At 38.9% G+C, this 17316-nt stretch overlaps 1 protein-coding gene across 1 annotated transcript; it reads left to right on the forward strand.

Moving 5' to 3' along the window:
* Window positions 1–434: 434 nt before the first annotated feature.
* ZXDC (ZXD family zinc finger C) lies at window positions 435–16999 on the forward strand. The gene is made up of 10 exons (XM_070936891.1): window positions 435–1623; window positions 3768–3920; window positions 4152–4230; window positions 4538–4668; window positions 5435–5605; window positions 7875–8560; window positions 9677–9761; window positions 12258–12412; window positions 13936–14037; window positions 14373–16999. The coding sequence occupies exons 1-10, from the start codon at window positions 435–437 to the stop codon at window positions 14457–14459; spliced, it is 2838 nt and encodes a 945-aa protein (XP_070792992.1). The 3' UTR covers window positions 14460–16999.
* Window positions 17000–17316: the final 317 nt, after the last annotated feature.

Raw genomic sequence — 17316 nt, forward strand, 5'->3', positions numbered from 1 at the left:
TCTATTCTATTCTATTCTATTCTATTCTATTCTATTCTATTCTATTCTATTCTATTCTATTCTATTCTATTCGCGATTATGATCTCCTCCTTGGGGTTGGACTAGATGACCTACCAGGTCCCTTCCAACTCTGTTAATCTATCTACAGTAATACGTAAATGATTACAAGATCCCTATTTACCTAGGAGTATAAAATCTCATGCAAATTGGGATTTCTTTCTTCAGTTTCAGTGACGCTTTGAATCTTTCAGGATCTCCTCCCGACTTCTGATCTATCCTCCGGTTTCAGGCAGAACTACACCACTTCCTGGTTTTACAGTCGGCCGCGCAAGGATCGACTCCTCTCCTGCGCTCCGCGCTCCGGGTTTCTCCGATCTCTCGGCCGGCTCCGCCCCGCGGCTCCGGTTTCAGCCGCTGCTACAGGGACCCCCAAGATGGAAACGCAGGGGCTGCCTGCCGCGGCGGAGGCGGCCCAGCCCGAGCCCGCCACCCAACAACATGGCGCCGGTGCGGACGACGGGGCTGCTGCCCCCTCAGGGCCTGTTCGCCGACCTCCTCAGCCTCGTGACTCTGCGGGGGCGGCGGCGGCGGCGGCGGGGGCCTGGGGCCTGGACGTGACATTCCCGGTGCTGCTGCTCCTCGAAGGGAAGCTGCCGGAGCCGCCGCAGCCGCCTCAGCAGTTGCCGCCGCCGCCTCCGCCGGGACCTGCTAACTCGGGCGGCGCCTCGGCCGCCTTATCCCCGCCAGCCGGAGGCCCCGGGCAGCCGCCGGAAAGTGACGCTTTGCTGCTGGTGCTTAACTTGGTGCGGGGCGGAGCCTCCGGAAGCCCCTCGCGAGGCTCCTCTCAGGATTCCCCGCCGGCGCAGCGGCCCCGGGAGGGCAAGGCGGGCGGCGAGGCGGGCGGAGAAGGCCAGGCCTCGGCGCCGCTCTCGGAGGGCGGCGGGCCTCAGGAGGAGGGTGGCGGCGGCGGCGGCCAGGGGAATTCCTCCTTTTCGGGCACGTTGACCATCAACAACCAGAGCCTTCTGGTGCGCTTCGAAAATGGGACGCTTAGCTTCGGAGGACCGGCGCCGGCAGCCCCGCCGCCTGCTCAGGCTCAGCCGAGCGACGCCGACGCCGCCCAGCCCTCGGCTGCATCTTCGCGGGCTCCGGCGTCGTATCCTCGGCCGGATTCCCACTGCGCCGAGACCTTTTCCCGCAAGCAGCTTCTGCGGCTGCATCAACTGTCGGCGCGCGGCGGGAGCCCAACCGGCGCTGGGCAGGAGGGCGGAGAGACCGCGGCGGTAGCAGCAGCTCCGGCTTCCTCGGCTGGCGCAAGCCGGGCGGCGCGTCCCTTCAGCTGCCCGATTCCCGGCTGCTCCTGGGCTTTCGCCACGGCCTACAAACTGCGGCGCCACCTGCATTCCCACGACAAGCTGCGGCCTTTCGCCTGCTCTGCGCCGGGCTGCACGAAGCGCTTCACCACCATCTACAACCTTCGGGCTCACGGCAGGGCTCACGAGGAAGAGGCGAGGCTCAAGTGCGAGGCTTGCGGGCAGCGCTTCCCTAGCGCCGCCCGGCTCGGGGCGCATCAACGGCGGAGCCACCTGGAGCCAGACCGGCCTTACCGCTGCGAGTACCCAGGTAATCTAGTCGATCCGGACCGGGTTGGTTTGGTTTGGGCAAACTAAACTGCCTTTCGCGCTGCTCGTGTGTAGCCGTGAACTGGGGAAAAAGGAGAGCTATTTTAAATCGAGGGTGTAGTCCAGTTACTTTCCAGATCTTCATATTCCAATTAATATCGAAAACAGAAATACTCATTGATATTTCTTCATTGTAAAATAGCAAATCAGGATCGTTGTATTATTTCTCTGCAGATTTCAGTGCAGTAATATAATTAATTTGTAAAATTAACATTCTATTATTTAAACATTTTAAAGAATTGAAAATAAAAAGAGAAAGGTAAAAAAAAAATCCCTTAAAAGTGTTAGAAGTATACAATTATTTAACTTTTAATCCATAATTGAGTGCAGGTAGTCCTTGGGTTATGACTGCAGTTGGGATCATTGCTAAGAGAGATCATGTGATTGCATTGCTTAGTGACAGCAGTTCTGGTTGCCCTTGTAACCCAAGGGCCCACAAGTTCTTAAGCAGGAAGAGATGGGAACCCCAACTCAGGAGTGTAGAGAGGGTACACAGGTGTCATGGCAAATTGGCAGGGCCAATGGGAGGGCCAGTGGAGGCATAGAAGGGGTGGCAGAGGCCTTAGCCAGAGGACAAGGTGGTGTGGGCAGGCATGCACTAAAGCAGGGGTCTCCAACCTTGGCAACTTTAAGCCTGGCGGACTTCAACTCCCAGAATTCCCCAGCCAGCAAAGCTATTGAGCTATTGAAGCAAAGCTGGCTGGGGAATTCTGGGAGTTGAAGTCCGCCAGACTTAAAGTTGCCAAGGTTGGAGACCCCTACAATAAAGTGTGGGTGAGGTGCTGCAGAGTATAAGATCTCTGGATTCTTGGATTCCATAGCTGGTCTCTCAAGGAGAAAAGGTAGCTGAACCAACTCTAGGGCAGTTTGTAACCTTCCTTGCCAGCTTCCATACTGAAGGGTCACAAATGTCGATCACATAATATGTCATAATTGCAAGCCAAGCGCTACAGCTTGTGATCACATAACCTTGGGAACACTGCAATGGCGAGAGTTTTGAGAATTGGTCATAAGTCGCTATAAATTTAAATGGTCACTGAAAAAAAGGATGTTTGCTGAGGACTACCTGTACAAAGTAAAAGAAATACCCTGCAATTCACAAATTCACATCAAAGTATTATTATATGATAATAGCTTCAGCCTTGAACTAATTCCCAGTACTAAAATCTCTGTTGCATTATTACTTGGTGTGTTTTTTGTATGTTTATATGTTGAACATGTTATCAGAAAAAATACCCATGAATATTTCTGTGACCTTTGATATGAACTGATCTTTCTGAATTTCTAGAGGGGCTCACAGACCTGCAATCCTATGTGTGTCCACATGGAAAAGAATCCCTTTTTGTTCCATACACTTTTAAATAAAATATACTCTGTTTAAAATAATTACATGATATATTACAGAAAGTTTTTAAAAAGCTTTGTGGACTACCATAGCTGAATTCATATTAAGAGTACCATTTAGGGATAACAGCAGATTTGTGAAATGTGGTATGCCTGTTCTGATTGTAAAATGGAATATTCAGAAATATATTATCTCTCTGTACGCTTACCATGATTTATTTGAACTCAGATCTCCTTAACCTCAATTCAATATACCTTCCATTGTGGTACGCTGATTTTAAGATGACTTGAATTTATTATTATTTGGAATTTTTGTTGCAAATCTAAATTCTAATTTAATGTTATATAGGTTATCAGGAGGAACATTAATGGGAATTGGTAAAAAAATTGGCATCCTTTCCCATTGTAGTCCTCTGCAAATGCTGGATCTCAACTTCTATCATTTCTAGATACCTTAGTGGCCCTATTACGGTAGATTGGAAGTTAGATAATAGATTCTTATGTTGTAATTTAGGTACGTAGAGCAAAATAAGTCTGCTAGTATTCTATTTTCAAAAACTTTTAGTTGGATGAAGATGTAGAAATTGAACATGAAAACATTCCTTTATTGGCTTTTAGCAGCATATCTGCTTTTGAAAATTGTGTTTTTATTTGTAACATTGTTTTGAGCTATTGAAGTCACTTGTTTTGTTTGTTTCTGCTTTCCTGCAGAACATGGTTAATTGTTCCTTTTTTCTGTAGGTTGTGAGAGGACCTTCATAACAGTGAGTGCATTATTTTCTCATAATCGAGTCCACTTCAGGGAACAAGAATTGTTTTCCTGCTCCTTCCCAGGCTGTAACAAGCAATATGACAAAGCTTGCCGGCTGAAAATCCACATGAGAAGTCACACAGGTGTGAACTAGGGTAGTGTTAAAGTTGGCATTTGGTTGGCTTAAAGAACAATTATGTTGATTGGATGGATTTATCCTTAAAAACTGATAATCTGGTTTTAGGCAAGGATTTAATTGTATCTTGTAAAGAATTTGATTGGTAAAATCAATGTAAAGAAGTTAATGAATATAAATGCTAATCATTTTTGGAAACAAATGTGCTAGTTTTTGTATGCCTTTTTTCTTCCCCCAGGGGAAAGACCTTTCATTTGTGACTTTGAAGGCTGTGGCTGGTCCTTCACCAGTATGTCTAAGCTATTAAGACATAAAAGGTAAATATTCCAACTGATTATACTAAAAATCAATGCCATACACATATTATATACAAAATTTTAAAGAACCTGCAGTTTAAGTTTTTGGAGTTATAAGTTAAGTAATAGAAAATGAACTTGAATAAATGCTCTTAACATAAATAGACTTTAAGTTGAGGGGAAGCAGTCTGCTTAGCTAAAACATTTTTGGAGTCAAGTCTAATAATAGGCTTTACAAACTTATCAGACTTCAATCTATTGATATATGATTTTCTCAGTTCTGTGTACGAAGTGCTTGATGTTAATGTCAATTTAATTGCTCTTGTAGGAAACATGAAGATGACAGGAGATTCACATGCTCTGTAGAAGGTTGTGGAAAATCTTTTACAAGAGCAGAACATTTGAAAGGCCATAGTATAACTCATCTTGGTACAAAACCATTTGAATGCCCTGTGGAAGGTATTACTCAAACACTTGATTCTATTTCTGCATAGATTGATGATATGTATAAATGATCAAACTATACATTATATAGACAGAAGAATTGCTACTGAATTCCATGACAGGAAAGAAAATACTTTCAAATTACAACATAATTGTGAAGAAGGAGCTAAATAAATCTTTCTTCCAAAGGCATGCTGTTCCCTCAAAAATTATTTAATTTCAACACTTCTTTTTTATTTTTAGGGATTATAGAAATCCACAAGTAAAAAAAAAAAAATTGGAGTGGGTGCAGGATGGAGATTTAAATTCTGTATTATATTTAAAGCTTCCACTGCCTTGATGAATGCATCCATAGTTGAATAGTTCAGTTGTTTTAGTTAATTTGGCTCTGAATTGCATGCAGGGTTCTCACAAAATTTTGAAGCTGGTATCGCATAACTTTTGTTCTAAGATTTGTAAGATCACCTTTTAAATGTAGTCAGTATAGTTATCGCTGTCCTTCTTGCTCCTCTCTAACGATGTGACAAGAGTACAGTGCATACAAACAATTCAAACTGGCTTTCTCTCCTTAGCAGTTTCTTAGCATTGTCATCTGTCTTGAGGCTTTATAAATCATTGAAAATTGAATGAGAAAAGATCTGGGGAATCAAAACACTGAGGCCTATGAGTAAGGAATTGTGAGAAATTGTGCTATCTGCAATCTCATAGGAAACTTTTATAATAGGGTTTAAATCTATAAGTATATATTATATTCATATGCTCCAGTTGTTGTATATTTCAGGTTGTTGTGCAAAGTTCTCAGCACGCAGTAGTCTGTATATTCACTCCAAAAAACACCTTCAGGATGTGGACTCATTGAAGATGCGTTGCCCTGTATCCAGTTGTAGCAAATTATTCAATTCAAAGCATAGTATGAAAACACATATGGTCAAGCAACACAACTTTAGTGCAGGTATGATCTGCTATCTTAGAAGACTTGAGTTATCTGGGAATTTGAATAATGCATAGAATGTGTTATATCTAAAGATCTTGCAAAAAAAAGATTTCTTTATTCAAAAGCTAATTATTTGAGTCCCTATAACCCAAATAATTTTGTTATTTTGAATATACTTGATATATGTATAAACATTTTGTATATACTTGATATATGTATAAATATTAAAAACAACATTTACTATTGATTTTTATAGAACATATAATAAAATGAATGATTTTGAGCTATTTTATATCAACATAGCGTTAATTATTTGCTGAATGTAATAAGTAATGAAAACTGGAATGCTTAACAGATTGTTCAGAATTGAGTGAGTTACCCAAGGATGAGTGAGTGATCCTCCTTGATTATTTAAAGATAAATTAATAAAGAAAAGATTGTAGTGATGTTACACGAGGTATTGTTTGGTGAAATATTATGTATATACTTTCATGGACAGACAGTAGTAAGGGGTAATTTTATGATAACCAGGATTGTGGCTTTGAAAATTAATGTATCAAAGGCCAAAATAGTTATATTTAACAAACAAAATGAGTGACTGATGGCAGGCTATACATAAATGGCAAAAATAACAGCAAGTAAAAGAATGTTGATAAACTGTTCATGAAAGATAGGAATATGAGTGTTGGATTTTAAGTAATTTCTTTCAAATAATGTATGCCCATCAAAAGAGGCAAAGATGATTATGTCTATGGAGATTCTCAGTCATCTGGGTCATAGTTGTCCCAAAGGTGCTTTTTTCAAGAGGCAACTGGACTTTCTTGTTTTTCTTTGAAGACGTTTCACTTCTCATCCAAAAAACTTCTTGAGCTCTGACTGGATGGAGGGGAATGGAAGGATTCATATTCCTTGCAGATGGACCAGTTGTGTGCAAGGAATATAAATCCTTCCATTCCCCACCATCCAGTCAGAGCTCAAGAAGCTTCTTGAATGAGAAGCGAAACGTCTTCAAATAAAAACAAGAAAGTCCAGTTGCCTCTTGAAAAAGCACCTTTGGGACAAAGGTGATTATGTCACTTTGTTCAATGGGAGCAAGAAGTGGGTATATTAGGAGAAGCATAAAAATTGAATGCAAAATAAATGGGTCACTTTTTTTTTTTTTAAATTTGATTTATATGCCGCCCTTCTCCGGAGACTCAGGGCGGCTTACAATGTGCTCAGCAATAAGTCACTTAAGTGAAACAATCATTTGTTTTGGGTATTGCTCAAAGGTTTTCTCAGTTGATACTACTACAAATACCTTCTTTATTATTGAAAATGTTTTCTGAATAATTAATGTAGAAATTCTAGTATTCTCTGTGACCTGCTTTTCCGTTTAGTTCAGCAAAGATTAGCAAACTGAGAATGACAATAGCAATGTTGTGTTTTGCCCTAAATTCTGTCTTACATAATAACAAAATGCACATAAAGGAGGGGTGGGGCTTGTGCCATAATGCTGCAAAGATCTGCCCTTTTATATGTAGTAAGATAACACAACACTCATACTTAAGGATAGAGCCTATACCATAATGCCTCCCTTCACACCCTCTGTAAATTCTGCTGGCACTTACTGCTAACTGAAAATCACTTCTAACACCATCCATTTTTGCTAGGGATGCATAGCATATTATTGAGGTCTGAATATGTGCTATCAGGAAGTAGAGATTATCTGAAATCCTAACAAAGTTACATTACCGTGGCATAGTAGCATTGAGTTCTGGCTCTACAGGAAGTCCTCGACACTGAAAAAGTGACTTATGACCATTTTTCACACTTATGACTGTTGCAGCATTCCCCCATGGTCACATGATTTACATTTGGATTCTTGACAACTGACTCACATTTATGACGGTTGCAGTGTCCAGGAGTCATGTGATCTCCTTTTGCAACCTTCTGTCAAGCAAAGTCAATGGGAAAACTAGATTCATTTAGCAACCGTATTACTGCAGTGATTCACTTAACAAACATGGTGAGAAAAGTCTTAAAATTGGACAAAACTCACTTAACAAATTTCTCACTTAACAACATAAATTTTGGGCTCAATTGTGGTCGTAAGTTGAGGAATACTTGTACTGTTTTCTTCCAAATTTAAAAAGGGTAGTGTTGGCTGCTTTGATCAGAAAGGGAAGATCAGATACTTGGAATGTGGCTATGTAGCCAAATTGGAGGGAGAGGAAGGAGGCAAGATTTGTATGATACCTATCATACTAACTAGGTAATCTTATAAACATGTTTTGTTTTGTTTCAGATCTATTAAATCAGATGGAAACCATTGGTTCCCTCACACCTAGCAACGAACTTGCCAATTCAGGACAAAGTGACCTCAGCAATGTAGATCTGGTATCCCTTTTTTCTAGTGTATCTGGGAACTCCTCTGGAATTTCAGCTGATATGGCTCTAATAAACTCTGGAATTCTTACTATAGATGTCGCTTCAGTAGGCTCCACGCTTGGAGGCAGTTTGTCTGTCAATAGCAATTCCCTTGCTCAGACAGTTGACCCACTGATTTTAGTGGCCAGTAGTGACATTCCACAGAGCCTGGATAGCTCTCTTTTATTGGGAACCACCACCACCGTTTTACAGCAAAGCACTTTAAATTTGGATGAAGTACAGACAGTGAATGCAGAAGCCTTAGGCTCATTAGCATCTTTGTCAGCGAGAAGTTCCAGTCAAGACTTGCATGGTTTGACTTCCAGCAATAACTTGTCAGCAGACACAGCCACTTTATCCCCTTCTAGCAGCCTTGGTGGAAACAATACAGCTGAATTATTAGCTCCAAATAAAGCAGAGCAAACTTTGCTTCCTAGCCTGGACGTTGTGGAGCAACAAGAAGGCAGCAAAGTGGTCACTCAGTATGTGTTCTCCAATCCTTCAGGAAGTTACAGTGCACAAAAAGAAACTGATCTAAGCACGGTGACTAGCAGCTCTATTCCGGTATGCAATAACTCTAAGTAACTAATTTTTATTAGTATCTTGGTTTTGAGGATATTGTCATTGTGTGTCATTCTCTACCAGATCAAAAAAGTTTTTGGAATGTCTGCCCCGAGTGAAGTCACCATATATTTTGTATAATGTAAGTGGCATAAATTGTTTCTGCCTGTGAAAGGGATTCAACGCTGTTACATGTTGTGCATCAAGTGAAAGAGGATAGATAGTCTTTTTCATAGCAGAAGTTTAGAAGCCAATGCTTAGTTTTATTCGTTACTTCCTTCTCAAACCATTGTAAATATTTAAAACTAGGTAGTGCTTTGGGATTGAGTGACGAAAAAGTATAGTGTATTCCATATTTATAGAAAAAGGCGTTTCTTAAAATTTTGCCCTTGTTAGACTTTGTTTTCTCCCTCATGCTATTGAAATATGCCTTTGATTGCATGACTTATTAAAATACACACTGACGTATATACAGGACTGCATGCAAAGATAGCTTGCACAGTAGAATGACACTTTTTTTTTCTGCAGCCCCCTCTGAAAAATAATCTGTTCTGCAGGGTTTTATATTGGCAGATGTTGGTGTTTTACAAAAGGAAGGGAAATTTATTTTGTCTATGGACTTAACCATAGATGGGGCATTGCAATGGCTCAGTGGTTAATATGCTACATTTATTGGCTGGAAAGCCAACAACCGGAGTTGGAAACCCGAGCATCATGCAACAGGACGAGTGCCCATCTTCGCCTAGCTTCTGCCCATCTAGCAGTTCAAAAGTATGCAAATGCAAGTAGATAAATAGGTACCACTTTGGTGGGGAGGAAGCAGCGCTCCGTGACATCATGCTGGCCACATGACTGCAGAAACGTCTTCGGGCAATGCTGGATCAACAGCCTTGAAACGAAGATGAGCATCTGTAATCAGCAACGTCTAGTGGAGTAAAATAAACAGGGACTCTTTTCCCATGGACTTAACCAGAAGGATGCTACACAGAATTAAATATAAGCAAGGAAGCTGTTAGGGATTAATACATGTTATTAGGGGAAAATGGAATTCATAATGAAAAGCTGCATATCTTAACTACCTGGATTTAGTGATGTGAACAAACCCTTTTATCTCATCAGGAGAGTGGTGGGTCTGCAAGAACAGATTATCGAGCTATTCAGCTTGCCAAAAAAAGAAAACAAAAGGGAAATGGGAATGACGTAGGTGAGTATTAATTATTTCAGTACAGTATATTGTGTATACATCAAACTGGATCTAAGGATAGTATCATAGTTAAATTTAGAACCCTAAATTGAATAGAGTCACTTTGCTGTAGTGGTGAAGGCATCGGGCTAAAAACCAGGAGACCATAAGGTCTAGTTCTGCCTTACGCATCAAGCCAGCTGGGTGACTGGCCAGTCATTCTTTCTCAGCCCTAAAAAGAGGCAAGGGCAAACCACTTCCAAAGGATCTTGCCAAGAAAACTGTAGGAACTTATCCAGGCTGTTGCTAAGACTCAAAACCTCCCCCCGCTTCCCCACCGGCCAGGTTAAATAGTGTATCCGTTATAACTTAAAATTTGTAATATTATCTAAATCTGCATTTATTAAGGAATGGCAAGCCTTCAGATGGCTGATGGGTACCTCAATTTTGAAGCTCCTATTGAAACATTTATCTTGGCTGTACAAGACATTTTTTAGCTTTGTGAGATACTTTTCTTCTGCAGCATATAAATACATACTAGATCCTTGAAGTTGAAACAATCAACCAACTCTTGATTAGCACACATTACCTATAGGTACCAAGTACTCACCAGACCTCTGAAAACACCATTGAACACATCCATGCACAACAAACCACTTGCTGAAATACATATTGAACCACTATTTACAAAGTGATTTTTAGGGTTGGGAGTGCTGTAGGCTACAGTATTTAGAATTCTTAATCAGAGCAACTCATTCTCTCTCCCTCTATATATGTGTGTATAATTTTATCAAGAGTTTTTACGTAATTAAATGATAAAACGAGAAAAAGTATATAAAGTAGAAAAAATGATAGAAACAGTACAGATGAGCAAAGGAAAAAAAACCATTAAAGAGTTGCTTCCAGTCTTCTTTATGGCAATTACAAGGGAGCTGAGGATAATACTTGATGCCCTGCACAGTCCTATGGATGCTCTGGCAGCTATTTGAGTAGGGAGGTGGCCAGAGCCTTGTACAGGATTGTGCCCATTCGAACTGTCTTGGCCTGTTGCTCCCTGTGGTTCACAGAAGACTTGAGGCAGCTGAAAAGGAGCTTCAGCTGGGCGCCTTGCTGGCTTTCTGTCATCAATTGGGGAAGAGAGGGGGGAACACATGGACAATAACGCTGTATACCTTTATTATGGGAAATAGGGAGGGGGGATTGACAGTTGAGGAAGAGCAGAGCAGTTTGAAAGCTGGTTCGTGCTGGCGCACTGGCATCTTCAAGGCCGTTTGCACTGAGTGTGGAATTTCACCAGCCCAAACACCTCAAAACATCATGGTATGCTGGATTGGGTATGCCCGGCAGACCCTGGGGGGAGGGCTAAGGGAAACCAGGGCTTATATTTCTGAATTGGCATGCAGGAATTTTAAATTCCCCTTGATTCTCCTGCAATCAAGCACCTCGTAGTAAAAGTGTCTTTTCACTTCAAATGGAGTCGCGAGTTTTACTTCCCTAAGGGATCAGACTGGGTTAGGTCTGACAATCAGCCATGCAGAGGAACTTTGTGCTTAACTGGTAGATAAAATTGCCCAGATCTGGATCAGTTGGATGCCAAGCATGGTTCAAGTCTTATGGAGATGCCCAGGGAATAGACTTAACCCATTATCTGGGACACTTTTACCTTGTTGGACCTGAGGAAGTGGGCAGGGTCCTTCCTTTGGGCTGTAAATACCTGTGAGCTAGATCCATGTCCCTCCTGGCTGCTCATGTGGGTGGCTGAAGCAATGAGGAATTCATCCTTGATGGGCGGTGGTGTTTACAGTTTTTAAAGAGGAACTAGTACCCTTTCCACCAGAAGCCATTACTGGGCCCCACCATTGTGGATAATTTTCATCCAATCTTAGAAGATGGTGGAGCTTCAGTTCCAGAGGATGTTGGTTGAAATTGATTATCTGGCCCTTTTTAGTCAGGTTTCAGGCCTTGATACAGGACAGAAACAGCACTGATGGCATTTTTAGATTAGGTAATTTTTATAATTCTTCCTTTCCAAGGCAAGTGAATATATAAGAGTATATATAATATTTCCTCCTATTCTGAAATACCTCTCAATTCTTGGGAATACGTTTTTAGAAGATGAAAGTAACCATGGGATGAATAGGTGTGAAAATAAATAAGGACCACCTTTGGTGGGAAGGTAACAGTGTTTCATGCGCCTTTGGCCACATGACCATGGAGACTTCTTCGGGCAGCACTGGCTCTTCAGCTTTGAAACTGAGATGAGCACCACCCCCTAGAGTTGGGAACGACTAGCACGTATGTGCAAGGGGAACCTTTACTTTTACTCCTTTTTGTGAACAACTTGTATGCAGCCTCAACTATTAATATGCTTAACAACAGTGCTTAAATAATCTGCTCTATATATGGTAAGAACATATCTTGCATTCAAAGTTGTTCAGGAGAAATATTTTCAGATATGTAATGAAGCTTACTCCAGAATGTAGCTTTATATTTACAAATGCCACCTCTTTATTTCAGGCTCAAGTGATTCTGCTATAAGAAAAAGCAAAAATGATAAAGTTAACTCTTTTAGTCATGGAAATCGGTTATGCAGCAGTATTTTGCCTAATGGAAATCTAACTGTAAGAGATTCTTCAGCTGGCGCACAGTTTGTTCAAATTCAATTGCTTCAGGTAACAATTGGCAATTTAACCTATGGAAAATAATATTCTTTTTCCAAGAACATGTAACTGGGATTTGTGATACAATATGTTGGTGGAGATAGCTAGATAGAGCAAGTATGTTATGATTTGGTGCAGCAAATCCAAATTCTGCTTAGAAAATAATTGCAAAATTTAACTTTCCAATTATTTTTTTTATCACATGTCTAAAATTTCCATCTTGATTTTTTTAATCACATGATCACTTTTGCCATCCTTTTGATTCAGAAATAAATATTTGCAATTATTATTTCTTTGAAGAATGCTGGTAATAAATAACAGAGAAATGTAAAAAGATATATTTGGCAGTTGATAAAGTCAGGGAAAGGGGAAAAATGAATTCAAGCGCAATTTTGTGCTCCTCAACTAAGTGGCTATTTCTCTACCTGTGAAAAGAGAGATGTGCTACTAAAAAATTCCCTGGTACACTGCTTCAGCAATAAAGGTACTACTGGTAGATGTAATGTTAGAACCATGAACCAAGACATATTTCATATCAGATTAGAAATTTCGAGATTCATTATTGACATTATAGGAACTGGCAAACTTAAATGGGCTGGAATGAGTCACTTTGCATCAGAGAAGCATTTTCAGAGGAGAAAAATCATAGATGAAATTGAGCATTGCGAATACATGGGTGTCAAAGGGTTCAAAGTTCCCAAACAGCAGAATGATACAAACCAAGCTGATCAGTGTCACATTTTTTTTTAATTTTATTTTTTTTAATTTGATTTATATGCCGCCCTTCTCCGGAGACTCAGGGCGGCTTACAATGCGTTAAGCAATAGCCTTCATACTTTTGTATATTTATACAAAGTCAGCTTATTGCCCCCACAAACTGGGTCCTCAATTTACCTACCTTAGCCTTCAGTTGTAGATGAACCTATGAGGACTTGTAGCATCTTATTAACATGGCATCATATAGATTATAGGAACTGCCTAGAATGCTAAAGTTGAAATTAAGATAATATTTGGAATACGGCTAATCCTTGCTTAACAACTGCTCTGTTTAGTGATGTTTGAAGTTACAAAAACACTGAAAAAGTAACTTTATGAGAGGTCCTTGCACTTATGACCAGCATCCCCCGGACATAAATTCAAGTTGCTTCACAATCAGCTTCTGAGAAACAGAATCAATGGAGAAGCCAATAGTAAAATCACAAGTCACAGTCACATTATGTTTTGCTTAACAACCGTGTCACTTAGTGATAGTTACTGGTCTTAATTGTGACTATTAAGTGAGGATTACTTGCAATAGAAAAAAAAATGCTATAGAGGGAGCATTACTTGGAACAGCTCTTATTTTGCCCACATCATCAACAACCCTGCCTTCTGAAAGAAGTTGATGGCAATAGAATTTATTGATTAATATGTGTGTATTAAGTCAGTGTTAGACAATGATATAAATTGGGTTGCCTAAATGAAAGTGTGTGGAGCTCCTAATTGAAGTTAAAGTGTTTTGTTAAATATATATATATTGTCTCCTTTGTTGCTAGGATGATTCTCCAGGAGAAGGAGATCTACCATTCCAGCTCAGTTCTCAATCTTCCTCCTCACACTCTCAGCTGACAGTAGATTTACCAGTTCATATTCTTCAGGTACAAAACTTTTTAGTTTCAAAATTGGATAAAATGCAGCTTCAGCTGATTTCATTATAATAAAATTAACCACTACTTTAAGTTTACAATAAGGTTCCTTCTGTGTTTGGTTGTGTCTTTTAAATTTGGTAGGTTAAGGTAAAGGAGGAGAAAACAATGAAACATGTTGCAGGCTTTTTAGTGAGAGTTTTACCTGTTGAGAAATATGAGTAGTTTATTCCTATAAACAAAGTTAATAGGTTTTGAAGACGGCAGTGTTTGTGTAATCTAAGGAGTGTAGTTAATCAATTGCACATTGTGAAATTCTGAACCTTTTAACACCTTGCTTTAAACAGGAGCCACACAATTCTGCTGAAGAAGATGCCAATTCTGATAATTCCCAGTTTACAGGAAGCACCATTAATCTACAAGACCTTGAATGATTGTGTTGGAGACAGAACCATTAGAACATTCAGACACTGAAGCATCCTGAGAAATAAGAATCTGTTCCTGCTTTTAAAGGAAAAAGTGAACAATGGAAGCATGATCACCAGTGCTGGGATACTTGATGGTTATCGTGCAACAAAAATCTTGACCAGTAAATTTTATTTGATAAGGCAATTGGAGATCTTGGTATGTTCTATCTTAGAGTCAGGAAAAGGTACATATGGCAGAATTAGAGTCCTGCATTAGAGCGCAATGGTGATAGCCTACAGTGATTTTAAGAATAATTAAGAATTAATAATAATTCTCAAAATAGTAGATAACAATTAAGCTTAGCACTTTTTTTTTCTTGAAATGAATCCCTAATTAAATTTTGGGTTAAAATGAAGGAATAAGCAGGAAGACCAATTTATTTTTACAAACTGACATTTTAAAGAGATAAGAGCATTAAAATAGTACCATACTCAGGGATAGTAAAGGTTGAATTAGTAGAGCAATGTGATTTCTTGCTCTTGCTATCTCTAATTTAGCATTTTACACTGAACTTGAGAAAGCTGCCTAGCACATGTTATTTCTTATCACTTTGGTTATGTTTACAGTAATATAAAACAGTATTGCCAATTTGTACAAAGCTACCTTTATTACATATACCTATCATGGTGCATTTTTGGTCAAAAATAGCTTTTGCTGATTTCCGTAGAATTTACTCCCAAATTAATATTGATATGATGATCTGCTTATTATTTCCATACAGACTATCTGGCTGAAGACAGAGCTGCCAGCTAGTAACAGCATATAAAAGTAACATCTTGACCGAAATGGAAAATAACATCTTTAAATATATATGTTTTTAAAACACCTATCTTTTATTATAGATAATAGAATTAATTCATGCAGACTTTTAAGAAAAATACTAAGCTTTCAGCTCAGCAGAGAAATAAGATGTCAGTGTTTTACAAAAGAATTTAAGTCTGGAACTTAAAACATTTTATTCATGATATGCCACATGGCATTAAAATTATACATATGTATGACTTCGTTAAAAAGTTGTGTGAGCATTGTTGTTTTTTATACAAAGATATCCTACAAAGGAACACTTTTGAATTTTTCTTATTTATTTACAGTTAGGAGAAAATTAAAGGTTAATTGTTTTGAATATATGAGGAGTGAGCAACAAATATCTTTAAATTGACCCTTCTACCATCACATTCGAAATTTGTATTCTTGGAACTCATGCTTAAGTAAAAGTAGCCTTGCCCTATTGCTCTGCAACATCTCTAGTAGCACTGACAAAGAGGAAGACTGATCAACAGTCTTCTCTGGTCTTTAAACTATTACTGTGCATCATGTGGGCATCTATGCTTTGGAAGTCAGGAGCCTTAGGAAATATATTTCTTAGAGCTGTTGAAATCTGAAGGGAGATTCTTGAGCCTGATGTCCCTTTATACTATATACCAGGAAGATTCTCTGTCTGGAATGGCTTTGGAAATACTATTTTCTACTGTGTTAATTAAACCATGGATAATTTCTGTCTTGGATTATTCACAATAGATTATTCCAGATTAAGAAGGTTTATCCATCAACAGAAATATACTAATTGATTCCTGTGCCTTTTGAACTTCATTTTCAGAAGAATGTAGTTTAGAAGCATTTTATACAGATTACATTAATTCAGAATTTCATTTGTGGATGTTTTTTAGAAAAAAAAAATCTTGAGTGGGTATTTTTCATTGACTGTAAAACGTTTACCTGACTATCGTGACCTATTACTATACATTTACATTATCAAAACAAATTGTTTTTATTTCTGATATAAAACCTCTCGGTGAAAAAGTGAAGAAATTGCTTATTTTTAAACATCTTTTCTTTCTATCACCAAGGTTCAGTTTTAAAGAGAAATGGGGGCATTTTGTCCTAAACAATTGTCACCTCAAAAATTCAGTGGAATAGTTCACATACTTACTGTGATAGTGATCCTCTATAAATTGGAATCCAAGCACAACTGTCTATTATAAAGACACAGAGGTAGATTTAGATTAAATAGGTGGACCATAAGAAGCCTGTTTATTCCTCATATATTTTCTTTGAGCAAAAAAAAAACCAAAACATTTTGTGGTTTCCACAGTAGATGTGGCCTACATTTTCTTCAAAGTTTATGTAAGTCAGACCACTCTGTTCTTTTTAATCCAAAGAGGATCCCTAAATTGGTAAGAATGTGAATTGTATCCATTTGTTGTGGTGCTTCTCCTATACGGAGTCTTGCTTATTGAAGAATAAGTAATTGCTTCTGTGGACAGACAAATGTGTTCTTTTATGAAGTTTATATACTCAGTTTTAACTCATTGTAAATTCCTAATGGCTTGAGAGCAAGCATTAGATTTATTCTGGCAAAGTCCATTGCTGGCAATGGATATTTATAATCACGGAGTTAAAAGGACTAATAAAATTAATTAATGTCCAGTTCTTCATTTCAACTTTATTTTTGTTATGTCCATACAATCTGCTTAATTACAAAAAAAAAATAAAAAAATGAATCTGATATTGAAGGTTGAATTTTTTTAAAAAAGAAATTAGTACTCGTCACTGGTATATCTATTTTCCTAGCTGCAAGACTTTAGATTAGTCTGTGATCTTTGATCACTTTGGTAGATGTTTTCTATCACTAAGTTAATTTACTGACCAAAAAAAATAATAATTTTACAACTATGAAAAGATGTCATCTATATTTTGATCTACTAGATGTCACTATACTTAGGATAGAGTAGCTTTCTCCCCAAATTTACAGAGTATCTGTTGAAACATTTTCTTGTTAGTTTGTCATTTGCTGTATGCTTCATAATGTCTTGCACCTTTTGA

This window comes from Pituophis catenifer, unplaced genomic scaffold (genome assembly GCF_029215685.1).
Source record: "Pituophis catenifer annectens isolate HBS135680 unplaced genomic scaffold, rPitCat1.0.hap2 SCAF_2, whole genome shotgun sequence".
Taxonomy (NCBI): Eukaryota; Metazoa; Chordata; class Lepidosauria; order Squamata; family Colubridae; genus Pituophis; species Pituophis catenifer.

Coding starts and splice junctions, on each gene's coding strand:
- ZXDC (XM_070936891.1), top strand. CDS start 435: ATGGAAACGCAGGGGCTGCCTGCCGCGGCGGAGGCGGCCCAGCCCGAG. Junction 4,669..5,434: donor ATTTGAATGCCCTGTGGAAG/GTATTACTCAAA, acceptor TGTATATTTCAG/GTTGTTGTGCAAAGTTCTCA. Junction 14,038..14,372: donor TACCAGTTCATATTCTTCAG/GTACAAAACTTT, acceptor TGCTTTAAACAG/GAGCCACACAATTCTGCTGA.